The sequence below is a fragment of the Trichoplusia ni genome, chromosome 11 (genome assembly GCF_003590095.1).
Source record: "Trichoplusia ni isolate ovarian cell line Hi5 chromosome 11, tn1, whole genome shotgun sequence".
NCBI lineage: Eukaryota > Metazoa > Arthropoda > Insecta > Lepidoptera > Noctuidae > Trichoplusia > Trichoplusia ni.
Window position 1 is genome coordinate 4,968,667 of NC_039488.1, and position 18,260 is coordinate 4,986,926.

General features: G+C 37.0%; 3 protein-coding genes across 3 annotated transcripts; 1 reads left to right on the forward strand and 2 right to left on the reverse strand.

Annotated features, from left to right (window-relative positions):
* The first annotated feature begins 112 nt into the window (after positions 1 to 112).
* Positions 113 to 1,592, forward strand: LOC113498932 (39S ribosomal protein L11, mitochondrial). The gene is made up of 4 exons (XM_026879198.1): positions 113 to 418; positions 499 to 688; positions 896 to 1,062; positions 1,393 to 1,592. The coding sequence occupies exons 1-4, from the start codon at positions 284 to 286 to the stop codon at positions 1,489 to 1,491; spliced, it is 591 nt and encodes a 196-aa protein (XP_026734999.1). The 5' UTR covers positions 113 to 283; the 3' UTR covers positions 1,492 to 1,592.
* Positions 1,581 to 11,597, reverse strand: LOC113498930 (N-acylneuraminate-9-phosphatase). Its single transcript, XM_026879196.1, has 5 exons — positions 11,384 to 11,597; positions 6,367 to 6,541; positions 4,670 to 4,754; positions 3,017 to 3,239; positions 1,581 to 2,669 (listed from the first exon to the last, which is right to left on the reverse strand). The coding sequence occupies exons 1-5, from the start codon at positions 11,492 to 11,494 to the stop codon at positions 2,499 to 2,501; spliced, it is 765 nt and encodes a 254-aa protein (XP_026734997.1). The 5' UTR covers positions 11,495 to 11,597; the 3' UTR covers positions 1,581 to 2,498.
* On the reverse strand, positions 8,540 to 11,332 carry LOC113498920 (neurochondrin homolog). The gene has a single exon (XM_026879182.1). It carries the CDS (start codon positions 11,003 to 11,005, stop codon positions 8,792 to 8,794), a length of 2,214 nt encoding a protein of 737 aa, XP_026734983.1. The 5' UTR covers positions 11,006 to 11,332; the 3' UTR covers positions 8,540 to 8,791.
* Positions 11,598 to 18,260: the final 6,663 nt, after the last annotated feature.

Sequence of the window (18,260 nt, forward strand, 5' to 3'; positions counted from 1 at the left end):
TATTTTATTATCAGTACTGCACTTTAAAGCAGCCCATCCCTATACACCAGCTGAGTAGCGTTTCAGGTTGGATCAGCTGAGATATTTGACAAATGCTTTTGCGTTCAATACTTCAATGACATTGATAAGAGAAATGTCAAAATCTCCATCCCGTTGAGGACCCGAATTGTAAAGGAATTTTGTTTTGTTTTCTGAGTAACATAAAAAAAATGTGCTAATATTATTTCTGAGACATAATAATTGTATTAAACACACTTATATAAGAACGGGCCAATAAGAAAAAATGTCGAAGTCAGTTGCACGGTTAAAATCTATGAAGAAGGTGGCTGACAAAGTAACCCACAATTCGAAATTAAGAACTAATATACCAGCTGGTATGGCTGCCGCAGGGCCTCCGTTGGGGCCTATGCTCGGACAAGTGTGTATTCTGTTAATTTCGATTTTATTTGTAATACGAACTTATGTTGTAATCATAACCTATATCTTTATTTACTTCAGCGTAACATAAATATAGCAGCGTTTTGCAAAGATTTCAATGAGCGTACGGCTACTATGAAGCCTGGTATCCCATTGCCGACGAGAGTGAAGGTCAATTCTGACCGGTCCTATGAGCTCATCATTCATCAACCACCAGCTTCATATTTTCTCAAGCAGGCCGCTGGTATCAGCAGGGGTGCCATGGAACCAGGTAAAACACAAATTCTCTGTTAATGTATCTAACATAAATAGTTAATTTATAAAAAAAAAATAGGAACTGCTGTAAACATCTCATTTCCCATTTCAAATAAATGATGTCTATTTTTGCTCAAATTAATTTTTATCTCCAATACCCTAGAGGCAACATTTGCCTTAGCATCCGGCAATTTAAATGTTTATTGACATAAATTATTTTCAGTAAGAGAAACAAGTGGCAAAATAACTTACAAACATCTGTATGAAATTGCAAAAATCAAGTCAAAGGACCCGCCACTAGAATGGAAGCCCTTGAAGGAGATCTGTGTCATGTTGATAGCCACGGCCAGGACTTGTGGAATAGAAATTGTTAAAGATTTGGATCCTAAGGTAATTATCCCTTTAGTATGTATTTTTAACATGACAGAGTAACCTTGAAATGCTGTGTATAAAAAACTGTCTGATATAAAAATCACTTCATTTATGAAGTTGGTAAATAATAGTTTACATTCTCTACTTCTTCCATTTTATATTCAGACAAAACAACTAAATGTGCATATAATTAATTTTTTGCTATGAATGCCTACAAAATAGCTGCCTTATATTTTATTTCTGTTATATTATTTACTGTATAAATTTCTGTCCCATATTGCAAAATTACATTGCTAAAGTAACAAATGGTTTTTGTTTATGTAAATTGACTTATTATGATTTTTCTAGGAATATGGTGAGTTCCTGCAGGAAAGGAAAAAGGTCATAGAAGAGCAAAAGAAGCAATTACAAGAGAAACGAGAAGCCAAAATGTTGAGAACAGCTTAATTGTACAAATAATTTTATTATAGGTAGTGAATGTATTAGGGACTAGCGAAACAAGAAATGTCTATTTCATTTGAAATAAAACAATGAAATACCCAAAATTACTTTATTGAATCTCTATTGAATATACCTTTGTGAATTCCCTAACATTTAGTATGCTGCTATTTGTACAGGCAGATCGTCAAAGAATATAAGTAGTCAAGTTAAAATATCTACAACATTTATTTATAATCATGGCACATGTAGGCATTATTATAAAAAAATAAAGCCTAGCTGAGTGATAGTCATTACGTCTAGAATATTAAAAATTTAACTAAAGTTAGAGATTTACACAAGGAACAACTGGGTCACAACTGTTACTATGTACATCATATACATATCAGTCTACAGACATTTACAGGCTATATCTAACGACGATATATTGATATTTATTGACGATACCTACAACCATATCACTTTGTGAGCACCCATGTGACATAATTCCAGTATAATAATTTAATCTTCGATATTTGTAATTAGTAACCTCGAACCGAGCAAGAAACCTTACAAGAACATTTACAACTATCAGTATCACATATAAGACAGTCTCTTAAGAAGTTACCTTAGAGTACAACCGAAACTTAAAATAAAAATTGAAATACTTATAAAAATATGCATTAAATATGCTTCTTTAAATCCTTAAAAGTAATCAGGCGTTTATATTCTTACCTACAAGAAGACAGAAAAATAAATATTTTTAAATATTCGTAACGCAATATTTGTATGAGTATACATTGATTTGTGATTATGCAAGCTTTGTATGGTAACTGGTGCATAAAATAAATTCGAAGTAACTAACATCCCCAAGCTATATAAATAGCGGTGTCAAACTAAGATCTACGCATTTGTACTGTAAATAAAATTTTGTACTTTGGTAGAATACTGTTCACAGATTAAAAGTTGCCAAGTGTTGCCATGTGTTCCAAAATATTGCCAAAGGTAGAATATTACAGCCATCGAAAAATAAGTTATCAGTAGGTTATGTTAGATGTGTGCTCGGAGCGTTTGAGTTTGGGTGAATTTGGTAACACTTCTGGCAACTCCGTGACTTTGTCGATCGTGAAGTCTGGTAAATCGGAAGACTCCATGTCCTTTTGCAGCGGAATCCACACTGTGCCGCCTAACTCTGCTTCTTTTCCTCCCTGAAATTTTTTAAGATAGAAATGGATTTATTTAGTTATTAGCATACTTATTTTTTGTATGTATTTTTCGTGAGGTTGTGTAAATTTTGTTCACCAATTTGTGATACCTGTATCAGCGATTACTAAGTTACACTTATTTATTTAATACGCAGCACCGCCCACTAATTTAAATAATGTCAATGTCTTGGCGTTGCTACAGAATCGTTAATCTTGTATAGATACATTTGCGATGCTATCACATGAAAGCTATGTAGTTTATCTCCCATGCAGTCCAAGATTATCTTCGTGCGTGGGTAGCACTTTAAATATAATTGTTATGACAGGACAATCTACAAATAACAACGTACCTTGATGTCAGTTTCCAATTTGTCTCCAACCATTATGCATACGCGAGGCTCGACCTTGAGCAGCTTGCAAGCTTCCAGGAAGATGTGCTGGTCGGGCTTCTCCCACGGCAGGTCTCCGGAGACCAGCACGCAGTCGAAGTACTTGCGGAGTCCCAGCAGGTGAATCTTCTGCCACTGGGCGCGAGACGGCCCGTTCGTGATCAGACCGAGAAGGTAATCCTCCCTGTCCACATTTATTCACCAGCCTTTTGTTATTTCTAGCTGCCTTTAATGCTGAAACTCAGCACATGATACAACAAAGCAAATACACTTGCACGCCTACTGCAATTGTCCCAGCAATGAATATGATATTGTTACTATGACTACGCTGGTTTACGAGCTTCGTGATTGGAATTAGATACTCTTTGTTTAGTAAGCGAACTATTGCAGTAAGTGCAAGAGAATTTAAGATAACACATGAAAATGAACACAGTATTACACGTGCAATTCATAAGATCAATATAATTTGCACATGGAATAGAACTTAGGAACTATTCGTATGCCATGTTGAGGTAAAACAAAATAATTTATATTATTTATGAGTTACATTGTAGTCTCAAAACAGCACACTAGGTTTAAAAGACAATGGAGATATTTTAACCAGCTCTGAAACTCTAGCATTGTGTAACTAAGTCGCAAGTTCACAACTTGGGCGTACACCAAGTTATTCAACTTCCAAAACTATCTCCATTGTGTAACTGAATTTTCTGAGGTAATGTATTACCTTCGCCGTGATGTACTCCCTCATATACTTTACAAATACAATTCAAACCTAAGTGTTGCGCACGCGGCGCCCCGAGTTTACTCACTCGTTGAGCAACAACTGAACTGTTGAAAAACAAGTCATTTATTAGCAACATGCGCTCAAAGCCAACCCAATACAATTGCAAAGGCATAAGAGTGCATACAATCATTGTGCACGGCTGGATACTTTTTAACTTCTTGATTTTAAGTACCATTTGCTGTTCGATACCAACCAGGTATTAGGTACAAAATGGGAAAATGTTAAGTGATTATGTTATGCCTCCGCAATGTTTTGGTCCTGACTTTTCTATGATATTGATAAATCAGTATTGCGCTGATTATTCATAGTCTTATGTGGCATGCACGATCCAATGATAAACGTAAACAATCTAAAAATACTCGTAATACTAGTGAAATGCTCTGTGGGTTGGACGTGAACGATGGTAACATGAATAACAGTTCTGAAAAATGACGAAAACAATTTAGTACCACATAACACCATGCACAATATTGAAGTGGTAGCAGTGATATTGTTCTGAGATCAAATAAATAAAATTAAGCTAACAAAAACACTGACCGATTAGTTGAGATAATAAAAAAAAGCTTTTTTTAATCTTAGAACAATTTGTTAAGTCCGCTAGACAGTAATAGTAATTTCTTTGTTCTATAATGACACTTATGACGATGCGACAGAAGTCAGTATAAAACAGCAAAGAAATTGCCAATTAAAATTATTTACAAATTAAGGTAACATAAAATTACATCATGGAGAAATATTTTTAGACCGGCGCGGCGATCATAGTTCAGGTGTAAAGTTTAAATATTTCTTCATAACATGTAACGTGTGTGAACAAAATGTAACCAACGTACCTCAGTGTCTCCAACAGATGTATTACTTCGTGCGTTAATGCCAAACACTGAAACCTTAATTTTACCCACTGGGTTGATATATTTTCTGAAAGAGAAACGTTTCAATTAATTTCAAGAAGAAAATGTCGTAATCTATGACTATATTATGTATGTATGTAGACTATATGTATGACTCAAACTTCTCAAAATCCGAATGTAGCTACGGTTTGAATGTGTCACATTATTATCACAGGAAATCTTTTCTTTTCTTGCATCAATATCTTATCATACCGATTGTAATATTATCGTACAATCAATAAAACGACCATAAACTTTTTGCTCTTGACCCTTTACAAGGCAGCACGGGCTAGAAAGTCGATTCATTCTTTTTTTCTCTACATACAGATTTTTAGATAAAGGTCAACAGACAAACAGATATCTAGAATAATTTTTTTGGACGGTATACCATATTAAATATTGTACTATGTGGTACAATATTATTTCCATTTTTTAAAAAGAAATGGAGAAAAATCGCACCGTTAAGAACAAAGTTTATTAATGATTATATTAGGGTCATTTCAATTAAAATCTTTTAGGTAAACTCTACGCTATCTATGTTTTAGAATGATTTAAAAACGGACGTGAGTTTCTTCGAATTTACTAATAAATTGTATGCGAATGTTTAAAAAACATCTTGGCACGTGCTGCGGCTCGAATTTGAGAGTTATGATATCGCGTGGCTGTCCACTGCTTACTTCTATCTTGTAAACCATGTCAAGCACTTGTCATTAGTGTCCATTATCGTTTAACAGTACCTAAATACTAATATTAAAGGTCTTTTCTAGTTCTCAACACGTTCTTCCAATGATCGCGTCATTTCCATTCACAACGCGGTGTCTTTTTACAATTATTTATAGCTGTCTACTGGCTGTTTATAAATCTCTTGTGTAGCACGCCAACACTCGGAAAATGAAATTGTTACATTTACGTAGATGATTTAAATAAATTTATCGCTCAACACACGTTTTTGGCATGTTTACATTAATAGGAAGATGACAAGTTTTGCTTAGTCATTGGAAGTACCTTTGTGCCTACATGTTTAGTTATAGCTACTTTCGTACATCAGACATAGAAGTGCATTCACATTCTAGGCCCGCTGCCAAGTCTAATCGTAAAAACAATTTCACCGAATTGTATCTGCAGACATACTTGTACCTACATGAGTCTAATAGACATTCACTCTTTGTCACTCGCTTGGCACATTAACGTGATAGAGACGTCGTTCAATGTAAAGAAACATGTCTTTACATATAGTTCATAGCACTCAATTATTGAGAAATAAAAAAAGATTTAAATACAACAATTCATGAGTAATTGTGGTTCTTCCTTACGACCTCAAAAATAATTTTATAACGTAATAATTACGAGTTAACGTTTGCCTTGAGTTAACACTAAAACGGAGTAGAGCATAACGATGCACATAAATTGGAACGTGCATAAACTTTTCGTATTTAGCCGACATGCAAACTTCGTTGTTTTGACAAATTTCTGAAAAGCAGCAGCTTTTGCCAAAGGATGTGATGTGCAATATTTTAACATTCACCTACGTGGGTTGGTTTGAAATATATGAAATGAGTTTGTATGTGGGGGTGACGGCAACATTGTGTACTTGGTACCTATTTATAACACGAAATACAAAATAAAATTTAGATACTAACTGGCGATATGTCTATAGTTTTTGGGCAAGCAGTTGCGCCATAGATGAGCCGGCCATTCGTCCAAAGCGTAAGTGTCATCGTCAGGGCGGGCTCGGAAGGCGCGCAGGAAGTTCGTCCCGCTCTCCACGGCAGCATCCTGAGGCAGGCCGTATTCCTGCTGCAGAATCTCTATAATCTAAACAAAAACAACAAAGGATTAGGATATACCTACATAAAAATATCTTAAAAGTTGACTTTGAATGAAAGAACATTTAAATTTTCTTGGAGTGGGAGGCCCAGGAAGCGGTGGCGAGACGACCTTAACGCTTAACGCGGGCTGGTTCCATGACGGACAGAATATTGAATCGTGAAAGGATTTGGGGGAGGCTTTTGCCCAGCAGTGGGACAGGGGCTAGATAAAAAAAATAGACATCGGCGCTTATCACCCATTGATAATTTTAAAACAGACTTCATCGCATTCAAATGTATGTATATCTACATAAGTACAAATAGCCTGTAGCTAAGCAACAAGTCATTTTGTTGATATCTTTCCGGTGTTGTCTTCAAAGCGTTTAAAGACTCGTAAGCAAGACCGATTCTGAGAACGTGCGGAACTCGCGGTTTATGTTCGTGCGCACCTAACCTAATATGGACGTTCGAATTTGTTCAGTTTTCAAAAACTATTCTTGGTCATGGATTGTAGGTAGGTCGACTGCCAAAAACACAGATATGATGGAAATTATTAGTCGAAGTAACATTAGTGTAAGTATATAAAATACATTGTAGGTACGGTAGAAATATTATAATTGCTAGCGTTTCTTTGTCAAGACGATATTTGTAGGTAGGCAGAGGTGTAGGGTAGAGGTAAGAGGCAGTCGCAGGTCTGAAAGCGAAACCTAATCTGCACCGCATAGGTTATGTCTCTTTCACGCTATAGTCAAGTTCTTGCTTAAAAATGTGCTGGTAATATTCAGGAGTCATAATATTGTTTTCCTTTCCCAAACGATGTCAAAATGACAAAGAATCGATTCAGTTCTAGAACTATGTGACGAGAATAAGTCCCTTTCTGTATGTACTATGTAGTACCAACAAATGAGTAAGATGTAGGGATTGATTAGAGAGGAAGAATGGCATCTTCTAGAGAAAAAACAGTCTTAGGAATAATAGTATCAAGATGGTCTTAGTCTCGAAAGTCATGAAAAACATCTTATAAATAAATAAAAATGTGTTTATGCCCTTCGCATCCTACATTACCCGCGTATATTTTTCTTTTAGCGTTTTTAAAACATAATTTAATAAATTGAGGTCGTTAGTAAAAATATCTAAACTCATAGAATTGAGAAAACAAGATCGTTCTTATTTTCAATAGTATAAATAAATATTAAGGTCGCGCGTCGCAACGCAACATTTTATCTAAATTGTATAACGTGCCTGCTATCTGTGAAAACGTGCGAAATGTTATGTATTAATTTATCTGTAGCTGTCTTACATAAAAAAAAAATACGGAAGGAAATGATTAACGACATTAAGTATTAATTTTTACAACTTTTTGATACACGCAAGTTTAATGACCTTAGATTTTGAGTTATTCAGATGAGTAAAACTACATTTTCTTGCATGACATTTGTATCTAATGTAAGGAAGTCTGTTACAGGAATAGAGAGGGGTCAACGTTCTCTCTGCAGCGTCGTTCACTCACCTGTTTGGCACAGTCGGCGGATGAAAACTGATACCGCCTCGGTAATGAGTTTAAATCATTTTGTGTCATTTCATGGCTACACTACAACTATGTTCAAACAAAGAAAACAGTGTCAAAAGATTACCAACTATTAAATTAATAAAAAAAAATATTGTTGTAAATATTTTACTGAAGAATATCTCTTTAGTAAAATAATAAAATTAAGATTGTTACAATAACTACTGTTTCTAGGACTATTTAGCTAGAAAATCTTCAGAAGGTAAATTTTGTCTACTTGCCTTAGTTTATGCATGGTTATATCAGTATTACATAACAGTATTTAACAAAATATTCTGCACCTTCTAACAAACATAAAATTGCTGTTTAAATTGATATATAAATTCTTGATTTATATTAGTGTATTGGTATATTACATCATGTTGTAGAGACTGAAATATGAATTAAATTGCCATCATAAACCTCTAACATTATGTAATATTAAACAAAAACCAAGAGTCTGTTTACATAAAAAACTTTATTCAGTACCAAACAATATTACTGTTATAAAACATAAGAAGCCAGTCAAATTATATTACAATGAAATTAAACCCGTTGCGCATAAGTCCTTGAAGAAAATATGTTGTTAGACATTTAAAAGAATCATTCAGTAATTAAAAAACAAAATTTAAGTACTTTGTAGTAAAAATGTATTAAAATTTAACATTACGACAAGTAGGTTGTATACCTAACTATTAATTAACTTGACATTTAATCTCCAAACAATTTTTTACCTAACTCCATTAATCTGTGATTCCTGCACATCTTAAGGGCACCAGCTTTTTTCAAGACTGGTATGACACTCTCATTAGAATCTACTAGCCTACACAGGAAGTCTTCAAATGCTGACTTCACATTGGGTGGGAGGGTTCCTACTTTCACTTTAGTTAGCATTTCAGCAATGCCCTGTGCCCATCCACTCTCAATGGCAAACTCGGATATCCATGGCACGATGGTGAGAACTCCACTCATGGTCTGCATACCCAAGAACCACAAGTCTGCAATTTCATTCCAGTGTTCTTTGTAGCTCATTGACACAACTAAGGCAGTGGGGTCATTGGACTCATCAATGTTGTAGGCATCCCACAGGAACCTTATTGTGGACTGAATGTATCTGCAAATTGAGAAGTCATTCTTCTTCACTTTACTAGCTTGTTGTTTGAGTAGAAGTAATCCCAACACTGCCAAATGACCATGGAGTACCAAGTTCTCAGGTATGTCCTTTAATTCAGGGAGGTCATTGAAGATGAATTTCAGTAGGGTATTGAATAACATACTGGTTTCTACAACTTTAGGGGCCAGTACTGTGAGATTCATGAATATATTGCACAGGCTAACCATGGCTGCCCTTGAATCTTTCATGTCTTCCAACATTTGTGGGTCCAACTCAGGTGCAGGCTGATTTTTAACTTTTCCCCTTTCAGACTTTGGCACGGGTGGTCTCTTGTAATGTACAATGGACCAGTGGAAACTCATGGCTTCATAAAGAATGTCTTCTTGTTTTAGATTTAATACTATGGTTCTTGCTTTGTCTTCAACTACTAAGTGGCAAAGAGCAGGTAACATCAATCTGAGAAGGTCGATCTGTCCCATGAGGTTGGTATCAACATCCATAGCTTCACCTTCAGACTTATTCTTTTCAGCAAGCTTCCTGGCTCTGTAGGCGTGGAAGGAATCATTGGCCAATGAGAAAATGAATGGAAGTAGGGTGTAGATTTGTTCCCTCATAGCTGTTGTTTCTTGTGCAATCCAGGCCACCAAAACTCTGACCATGGCACAAACATAAACTTTCTCGGCATCAGGCAGTTTATCTCTGTTCTTATCATTGTATACCTTTGTCAACATTGACACTATAGCATTGAAGGCACCCTTTAAACCAGTGTAAACTGATTGCTTTTCTTTCTGTTCCAAATCCAGTTGATCGGTAGCCATGTAGTTGATAGATAACTCTAATACAATGAAACAGGAAGTGACTAAATCAGCATTAGCATAAGCTTGTTTGAAACTTCTGTCATCCAACTGCATTCTCACCTCAATGGCACAAAGTTGCTGCAGTAATAGGAAGAACTTCTTTGGGTTCTCTTCATCATTTAAGGTCCACTCAATACCAAGCAAATCTACAATGTTCGCGGCAAGTTTGAGAGCAGGATCCCTCTGGTTTTTACCAATTTTGCTGGTAAGGATATCATGAAGGGCTTTGTATATACTCTGTGGCCAGGTTTCTTCAGATGATCCGGGTATCACGGTACACTTGTTGCAACTGTATAACAGGGCACTCAAGATAGTTGCTAACTCAAACTTTCTTTCAGACTGGTCAGTTGCAAAGTCCAAGGCTATTTTATTTACAAGAGCATGGAAAGGTTTAGGATCATCACCCCAAGCAGCGGGGCCGTACCTACTAACTAGCTTCACTAGAATATTAAGGGCTTCATCTGTTTGGAAACTTTGAACTGAGTATATTTCTGACATTTTGGTGATGGCACCAACTTCAATAAGAGCCTTTTGTCCAGCTTCATGTTCAGCAATACATTGAAGGCATGTGTACGCCTCACTGACAATAATAAGGTCATCATCATAGTCTTCATTTTCTGAAGTTTGTACTATCTCAAGGAACACTGGTATGTTAGCGAGCATTTCAGGGTGTGTTGCCAGCTCAGGATCATTGCAGAAGTTTGTAAGTATTGAGAGGGCGACAGACTTGTACACAGTCGGCGGGCAATCATCCTGCACGGTGCTACAGGTTAGTAGCTTTTTCAGGAACTTGAATCCGATGGCTTCGAAGAGTGCTTTCTTGGCTACTGTGTTGCAGTCCTTGCTCTTCACAAGCTTAGTCACCATGAAGAGCGCCGCGAATTTCTCCGTATCGGTTTTCGCGGCTTTTAGTATTAGTATACATTTCTTAATCGGCTCGGATATGTCGCCCATTATTACGAAACACACGACGCGATCACAAAGCGCAGTAGTGAGCGCTCCACTGAACGCTGGGTCCTCCGTTGAATCGTTCCGACAGCGGCTCGATCTACATCACGTTTATAATTAGCATGCGTTCTCTTCCAAAATATCTAAATCTGGACGTCGAGCTCACGTTCTCCAACTATGAAATACTATTTTTAAACACACGCTGGAACGTGAACGTTAAACACGCGGGGTGCAACAAGCAGACCAGCGAGTCCAACCAAAATCAACGACGTAAAAACTTGAGATTGCGATATAACCACGATGACAGCGCGCGCACTTCGTTCCGAACTACAATCCATGACCGTGGCAATGTCACAACAATATTTTTAGAAAAATATTACTTACCTTGTTACAGGCTCTAGTGTCCCCCTTTCTTGTTTGTATAAGAGTATTATCTAGATCGAAGAATATAGCTGCCACATCACTATTTTCACCATAATACGAATTATTTGCCATATTTCTTAGATTTGTGTAACGCAAGGAAAAAAACAGCTGCTTTGTGATGACGTCACATTGACAATTTCCAACAACGTCAGGAACCAAACTGCGTCTCGAGTTCGATATTAATATTTTTATTCACTTACTCTTATGACATTGACCGAAGATTTATTGTGTTCTATCTCTTTCTTTATGAAACGTTAAAATGCAGTATTCACGCCATCTAGTATTGCATATATTAACTAAAGCAGCCTTAAGTTAACTTGAGAATGTTTGTTATCTTTTTACACACATAGCTACTAGATGGCATTATCACTTACAAATAGAGACCTCTCGTTGCCGTTGCTCTTTGTGCTGTGTTAAATAATTTGTTAAACATTTAAATAAAATGTCGTCTTTTATCATGAGCCTTAATGCGGTAATTCATTATGATTTCATTATTTTTGTGTAAGATAGTTTGTGCTCAAAGTGGAAATTAATTAATTACATTTGCTTATTATTTAGATTCAAAAAAGTTTGACACTACGACAACTATTAGGTAGGCATTAGATAGCAAATAAATGATTTGATTTGAGCGCTTTACTTATTGCTTGAGTCTTAAACACCGTCATACTTCTTCCGCAGCTACTATGGAAGTATGGAAGTAAAACGTTAGTGCCTAATTGATTCTGTAATAATATGTAGGTGTAACAGTTTTGTAGGCTTTCAAATGATGTCAAAAGTAACATTTTTTTTGCAAACATCCCTTCTGTCTGCCTGTCAGAGGTTTCTAACTTTGAAACGTAATTAAATAAGGGCGTAAAATTAACTTTTGATTAAATAATTTGTTTTAGCCTAAAGTTGATAATCGTATTTTAAACTTGATTCATATTTAATGAGAGAGGGCTTTAATATTCTAACCAAAAAAGTTAATTACACTAGACTGATATAAAGCACAATTTTATAATTCTCGACATTTTGAGAGATTTATTTTGTACGCCATCACCATCATCATCAACAGTTTGTCGCCCACCCTTGTCCTCCCACTGCTGGGCAAAGACTTTCCCTTTTTAGTGCCATTGTCTACGGTACTCATACAGACTCGACCAGAGACTTTAACTATATTGCCTTGCTCCCAAACGACCGACGTTTCTTTTGCCTAGCCTTGGATAACTTTCTGTCGCCACCTTATTCCACCTGCTTATACCTACGGCTACGATATATATACTTAACTTCTTCTTAAATGCCTTTTATTTTTGTTTTGTACTTAGTAAATACATATTTCATACACCCATATTTAACGTCGCCGGTCTCCACCGTATCATTGACTGCAAAGGAGTTCTCTAAATAGAAACTAACTTCCTATCCCAACACTACATTTGGAACAATAACATCAACGTGCAAATGGGTGAAGACTGAAACTGAAGCCACATATTGCAATGAAATGTTCCCTTTAAAGCTTTATTGCATAATAGTCGGCAGGGTGCAAGCACTAATGAAATTAATTTTGCTCAGATGTTACTTGTACAACTAGCAGAGGAAGATATATTTAGCTGCAAAGCTTTGTTAGTGTCTTGTAGTTTCAATTTTTATTTTTTGACTTCTTTTCCGCTTAACATAGTTTATTAACTGGTAACGTTAAAGTAAAGGATTATACTCGTACATAGTCATCTATTTAGAAAAAAAAAACAAAATTTATTGATATAAAAGGTTGGATATAAAACTATTGTTTTTAGTATTGCCAGTTACAGAAAAAAAACCGTTCAAGTGCTGGTACTGGAGTTTTTATTCTTAAAACAGCCCTTAAAACTGGGAGATTATAGATAGGTATAAATTTATAGTAAGTAGGTAGTTTATTTTATGTTGTATGTAATTTGACTTGGAAAATTGGAAAGAATGCCTATTGATGTCATGACAAATGCAATAGTGACCTCCAATACCATTCGCTTGCAATACATGTGCCATATAACACGCCAGATAAGATATTATAGCCATGAATGCTTGTATTTCACATTTTTCGTACTTAGGAGAACACGCGAGGCTGTCGTTACCGCCGGCGATAAACTTGATAGTCTCTGGCTGGGTATTGGCGTTCCTAGTAATATCATTGCATTACTTTTCAAGAACTAATACTTAAATAAATATATCGTTGCTATTGGTTTTAAATTACAATTAATTATACTTGTTCGGTCCACCTGCAATCTGTATGGCAGAATTCTCTGCTTGCTATAAGCATCTTGAAGTCATACGAGATCAATAATACGCGGATAGCCGGTGGAGATCCATCATACCTACCCTCGTAGGAGGACGTTTGTGTCATCTACGAATGCTTGTCCTGGGAGTCTATATGTATGTGCCTTGCATGTTTTTAAAAACCCTCACGACATAAGGATTAAAATCCTTAACGGCAGTCGTTTTTTAATGCATATGGGCCTTCCACACGATGCGCCACATAGCGGTGAACTTATAAGCTACTTGCGGTAACAATCATAATTATGACAGTTTTACATAGACAGATGATGATAATCCAATTACTTCTTTCTAACTCTTTTCAATTGTGACAATTATCACTAAACTAGCTGTTGTTTGCGACTTCGCCGGCCTGCCTGTCGGTTACAGTTGCAAAGACATAACGAATTAACGAAGGTAGTAAGATAGCAGGAAATAAAACACACACAAATACATACAAACACACTCACATAATTTTATTGTATCTACCTTTATTTGCGACATAAACTTTCTTTATCTGTAAATTCTCCATACAAAACTAAAACCAACGGAAACATCTACCGAATATCCAGTTCCTTGAACAGTTTAAGGCACAACAAAACTGTAATATGTCAGTTACCGAGATGACACATCGTTTATGGTTTTTGTCATGAGAACCATACTGACATACAGTAAGTTGCGTATAAACCTTCGAGCCCTATACGAAAGTAATATGAGGAGGCCGGGATGAGTTACGATCAAGGGACATGTCATTCCGTGAACAGAGAAATTCTTTTATCAACATTGTTTCGCTGGGATAATATGCTCTGGATACGTGGGCTCGTGTTATTTTATAACTGTGCAGGTATACTTTTGTATTTTGTTAGATATAACCTACTTACATGCTCTTCAGGATATCTCTATCCAGACTGAAGAACACTCAAATATTTTTTCATTTACATCTACTTACATGTACGTATGTTGTTCACATGGACAAGCTACATAAGACCAAACCTTCGTTAAACACAAACAAGACGGAGGCTTCGGCTCGGTCTCAGCGCCGTGACGTGGACGTATTGACACAAGGTGTAGCGAGTATACGTCGAGAACAGCGGCCGTGGTCGCCACCGCCTCCTCTCTCATTTGTCTATACACACGCCGCACGTTCCAAAATCCACATACGTACATACTACGTATAATATATGTTTAAATTCCAACGTGTCTCGAAACTAGCTCCGTCTCTATTTGTACAAACATTGAACAATAAAAACCGAACACATTCTGGGTTTCCGTCAGATTATCTTCGTGGCTCAGGCTACAAAGCTTTGCTAACTCCGCAAAATGAGGAACGATGGGACTAAACAGCTCTGTCTATACAAAAAATACATGTTTTGTGTACATATAGGTTCAGATCATCAAGGCTGAGGTGATAAAAAGACAAAAGTCTTGTTCCAACAAATGTGGGAAGTGATCCAGCGTTTACCGTAAACCCCGAGGATATGTCGACGAAGGACCCAGCAATATACATGAGCACAAGATTCTGAAAAGGGACAAGCGAATAGCGATTGTGTAAGAAATTTATACGTGGAACTCGTTCAAGGGTTATTAGATTTCCTGTCACACGCAGGGCCCGCCGGCCGCAGGGCTTATTTGCCAAACATTGCCAAGTCAATGCCAATTTCTTGCGTAAACATTTTGTTCGGTCATTATCGTTTCTTGTTGGGTGTTTTGCACTGGTTTAAACAAATTATAGGCCAGTTTCAAAGTTGGTGCCAATTTTGTTCAATTTGAAGATTGTAATTTGCTTGAAGGATGGCTGCCAGATCTCATTGACGTCATTTTAAGCTTATTTTCCAGACTCGTAATTCCCGCAAAAGGGGTTTTGTCGTCGCGTAGATACAGAGGGAATGGGTTGGTGTAATTTAAGTGCTTTTATGCGTAAGCGTGTTACTATTTTAAGTAACACTAAGATATTAAGATATTAGCAGAATGAACAAAGTTTCATAATCCAGGTGAAAGCAACAACCATTCAGTTAGTTCTGTACTTATTCAGCTAAAAACGTTAACTCATATCTTAATCAAGATCAGAAACATTAGCAAAACGAACAACATTCGTATAAATTCTTAGCTATTTGTCGACACATTCAATCTCGATTTACTTTTATGTATTTAGATTAGACTATCGCGTAACACCCCCATTTCTACATTTGTAAGTTAGTTTGCGTCCGCTATTGTGCTGTTATCAGCATTCAAGATGCTTAACTGAATAGTGCGCCCCTCGCAGCAATTAACTTGCGATGCTCATTAGCAGCCCGTTTTCATTCGGTGGCCGTAATCCGAGCTCGGGCCAACTTTCTTTGAAACACCTCGATTTACTGTTACTGTGTCACGTGGCCGCTAATGTGCTGACGCTGCCCGAACAGCTGGGACTGTGGTTCTTACCAGTAACGACTATACTGCCTCCCCGGAGCGAGGGCGAAATATTTAAGCTGACATAAAAAAACAGCACAGGTTCCCGTCAATAAGTCAATGAAAACATGAAAGCGAGGCGCACTTCACATTCATTTATCTCAGGTATCAAAGTCCTGAAAATTAAAACGAAACTTACCGGCATGAGGACGGCTTCTAATAAATTTATACGGAGTTAACTGCTCGCGCTTTTATCGCTGAACGTCAAGTGCAAACCGAGCTTCAATTTTGCTTCCAAAATACAATTTAGCGATGATCCATTCGAAGCCCCACTCCTTAGGTAAGTAAAACGCAAACATGAGCCGGAATCTGCATTGAGCCGTCGCACGAGAGCTATTGACGGCGAACCGGCCCGCGAAGCCGTCCCGTGACTAGGTAACCGGTGATTTATACCGGGCAAACATCGCATGCGTTATCAACGCCTTGCACCTGACTCATCCGGGTGAGCCGTACGCCGTACGCCTGCCGTGCCGTTTCCAGTAAGCCGATTTGCGATTTCGATGCATATGGAATTACAGATTTTGGTTAAGTTACTTGTCAGTTCCTTGGCGTCGCCCGGTAATCTGTGATTTCAGTCATATAATTAAGAGTGGAACATTAACCCAAAATCTGTGTGTTATACTGTTTTGGACTATCCTTGTAAAATTAGTAAAAAGGTATATTTTTAAGATTTACAGCTGTAAAGTTAAAACGCTGACGTAATTATCTAGCAAAGTAACAAAAACTTGCATATATCTGTTTTTTTTTTTCAGATTTAAATGCCGTTATATTCACTCGGTGATTATACCATCGCTATAAAACTACATCAGCGTTTTAATTAAAAGTTCCAAACTTCGTGTAAAGTTGTTAATTCAATAAGCAGTCTGCTTAGCGTCGTATTTCTAACGACGTCAGTATATTTCCAGCGGCTTTTCGTTGGTGTTAAGTGTGGTGCTCGATTCGGAAGTGCGCCCGGTTGATCCTCCGGCGTTCATATTTATTACTTCCCGATCGACCTCGGCTCTTTCCTAATACTACGTGCTACTGAGCATATGTAATTTAAATGCTTTTAATCATGGAAGCCTCTGAAATACACACGTATTGAGAGTAATTACGATGGAAGGTACGCCTCGTATTTTAGCGTGGGCTTCTCTTTAATGTCCCGTGGTGCGGTGTTTTCAAACAGATTTCGACGTAGCGGGGTAATAATTTATCTGATGTACGTATTATTGGTAGGCACAACTATTTGTGGGACGATTTGTCGACGCGGCGTGACGTCCATGATGTTACGCGTGTTCGTGGCGTTTCATTAACTAACGGATTGTTGCCGCAAGCCGCCGATGTGCGGCCCTGTCCAATTTGTTCGCAAAGCCGACGCTATTGGCCATCTGACCCCAATGCCTGATGATAATCATAAACGGCCCCTGCCAAATTGGTAATACCCGTTAGTGAATATCTAAGCAAGGGATAGCATCTAATGGCAATTAAGTTTAAGTTATTACGCTGATAATAGTTATATTCTGCTGTGTGCTTATAGCTGTTAATATCGATTGTGAGGAAATAAATCATGTACAATAACTGTATTATTGTAAGCTGTTACTGTTAGATATAATTTTCAATGGAACAATGTTATTTGTTATAATCCAATAACTGTAAAATTCCCTTTTAGCGTTGAGACAAAACATGAAGATATGCTCATAGAACCTTAAAAATCTTCTAGATATTTCATTTTTGGAAAATAATAGAACTTTTACCCCAAAAAAAGACAGCGTTTTTCAGAAGCCTCATCATCAACTAAATAAAACAGGAAATACTCTTTACATAGTCCATTGATTTCTGTGGAGTTTTGAGTGTGTTCTGTGAGTTGTTCCGAGTCCGCCTGGGCCGGATTGCCAATTAATCACTGCACGTTGCATGTAAATCTACACCGTTTGTATTGTGCCACGGATGCTCTTTGTTTGTAGGCCCCTTTTAGTTATCTTCAGTTTCAGAGATACGATAGCTGACAGCCCATTCTACATTGATGTGTGTTAACAACGTTAATGAGGGATACGGAATTAAATAGGGGAAAGTTTATATGTCGCCGTTGATGTATACAAGGAAGAAGATGAGAGAGACTCTAATCAGCGTAGAGAACTCGAGTCACTCT

Bases quoted from the DNA above. Each gene is read 5' to 3' on its own strand.
- LOC113498932 (XM_026879198.1), top strand. From the start codon at position 284: ATGTCGAAGTCAGTTGCACGGTTAAAATCTATGAAGAAGGTGGCTGAC. The intron at 419-498 runs GTGTGTATTCTG...TATTTACTTCAG, and splicing joins TGGGGCCTATGCTCGGACAA to CGTAACATAAATATAGCAGC. The intron at 1,063-1,392 runs GTAATTATCCCT...TGATTTTTCTAG, and splicing joins TTAAAGATTTGGATCCTAAG to GAATATGGTGAGTTCCTGCA.
- LOC113498920 (XM_026879182.1), bottom strand. From the start codon at position 11,005: ATGGGCGACATATCCGAGCCGATTAAGAAATGTATACTAATACTAAAA.
- LOC113498930 (XM_026879196.1), bottom strand. From the start codon at position 11,494: ATGGCAAATAATTCGTATTATGGTGAAAATAGTGATGTGGCAGCTATA. The intron at 6,542-11,383 runs GTAAGTAATATT...GTTTTTGTTTAG, and splicing joins ACACTAGAGCCTGTAACAAG to ATTATAGAGATTCTGCAGCA. The intron at 2,670-3,016 runs GTACGTTGTTAT...AAAAAATTTCAG, and splicing joins AATTGGAAACTGACATCAAG to GGAGGAAAAGAAGCAGAGTT.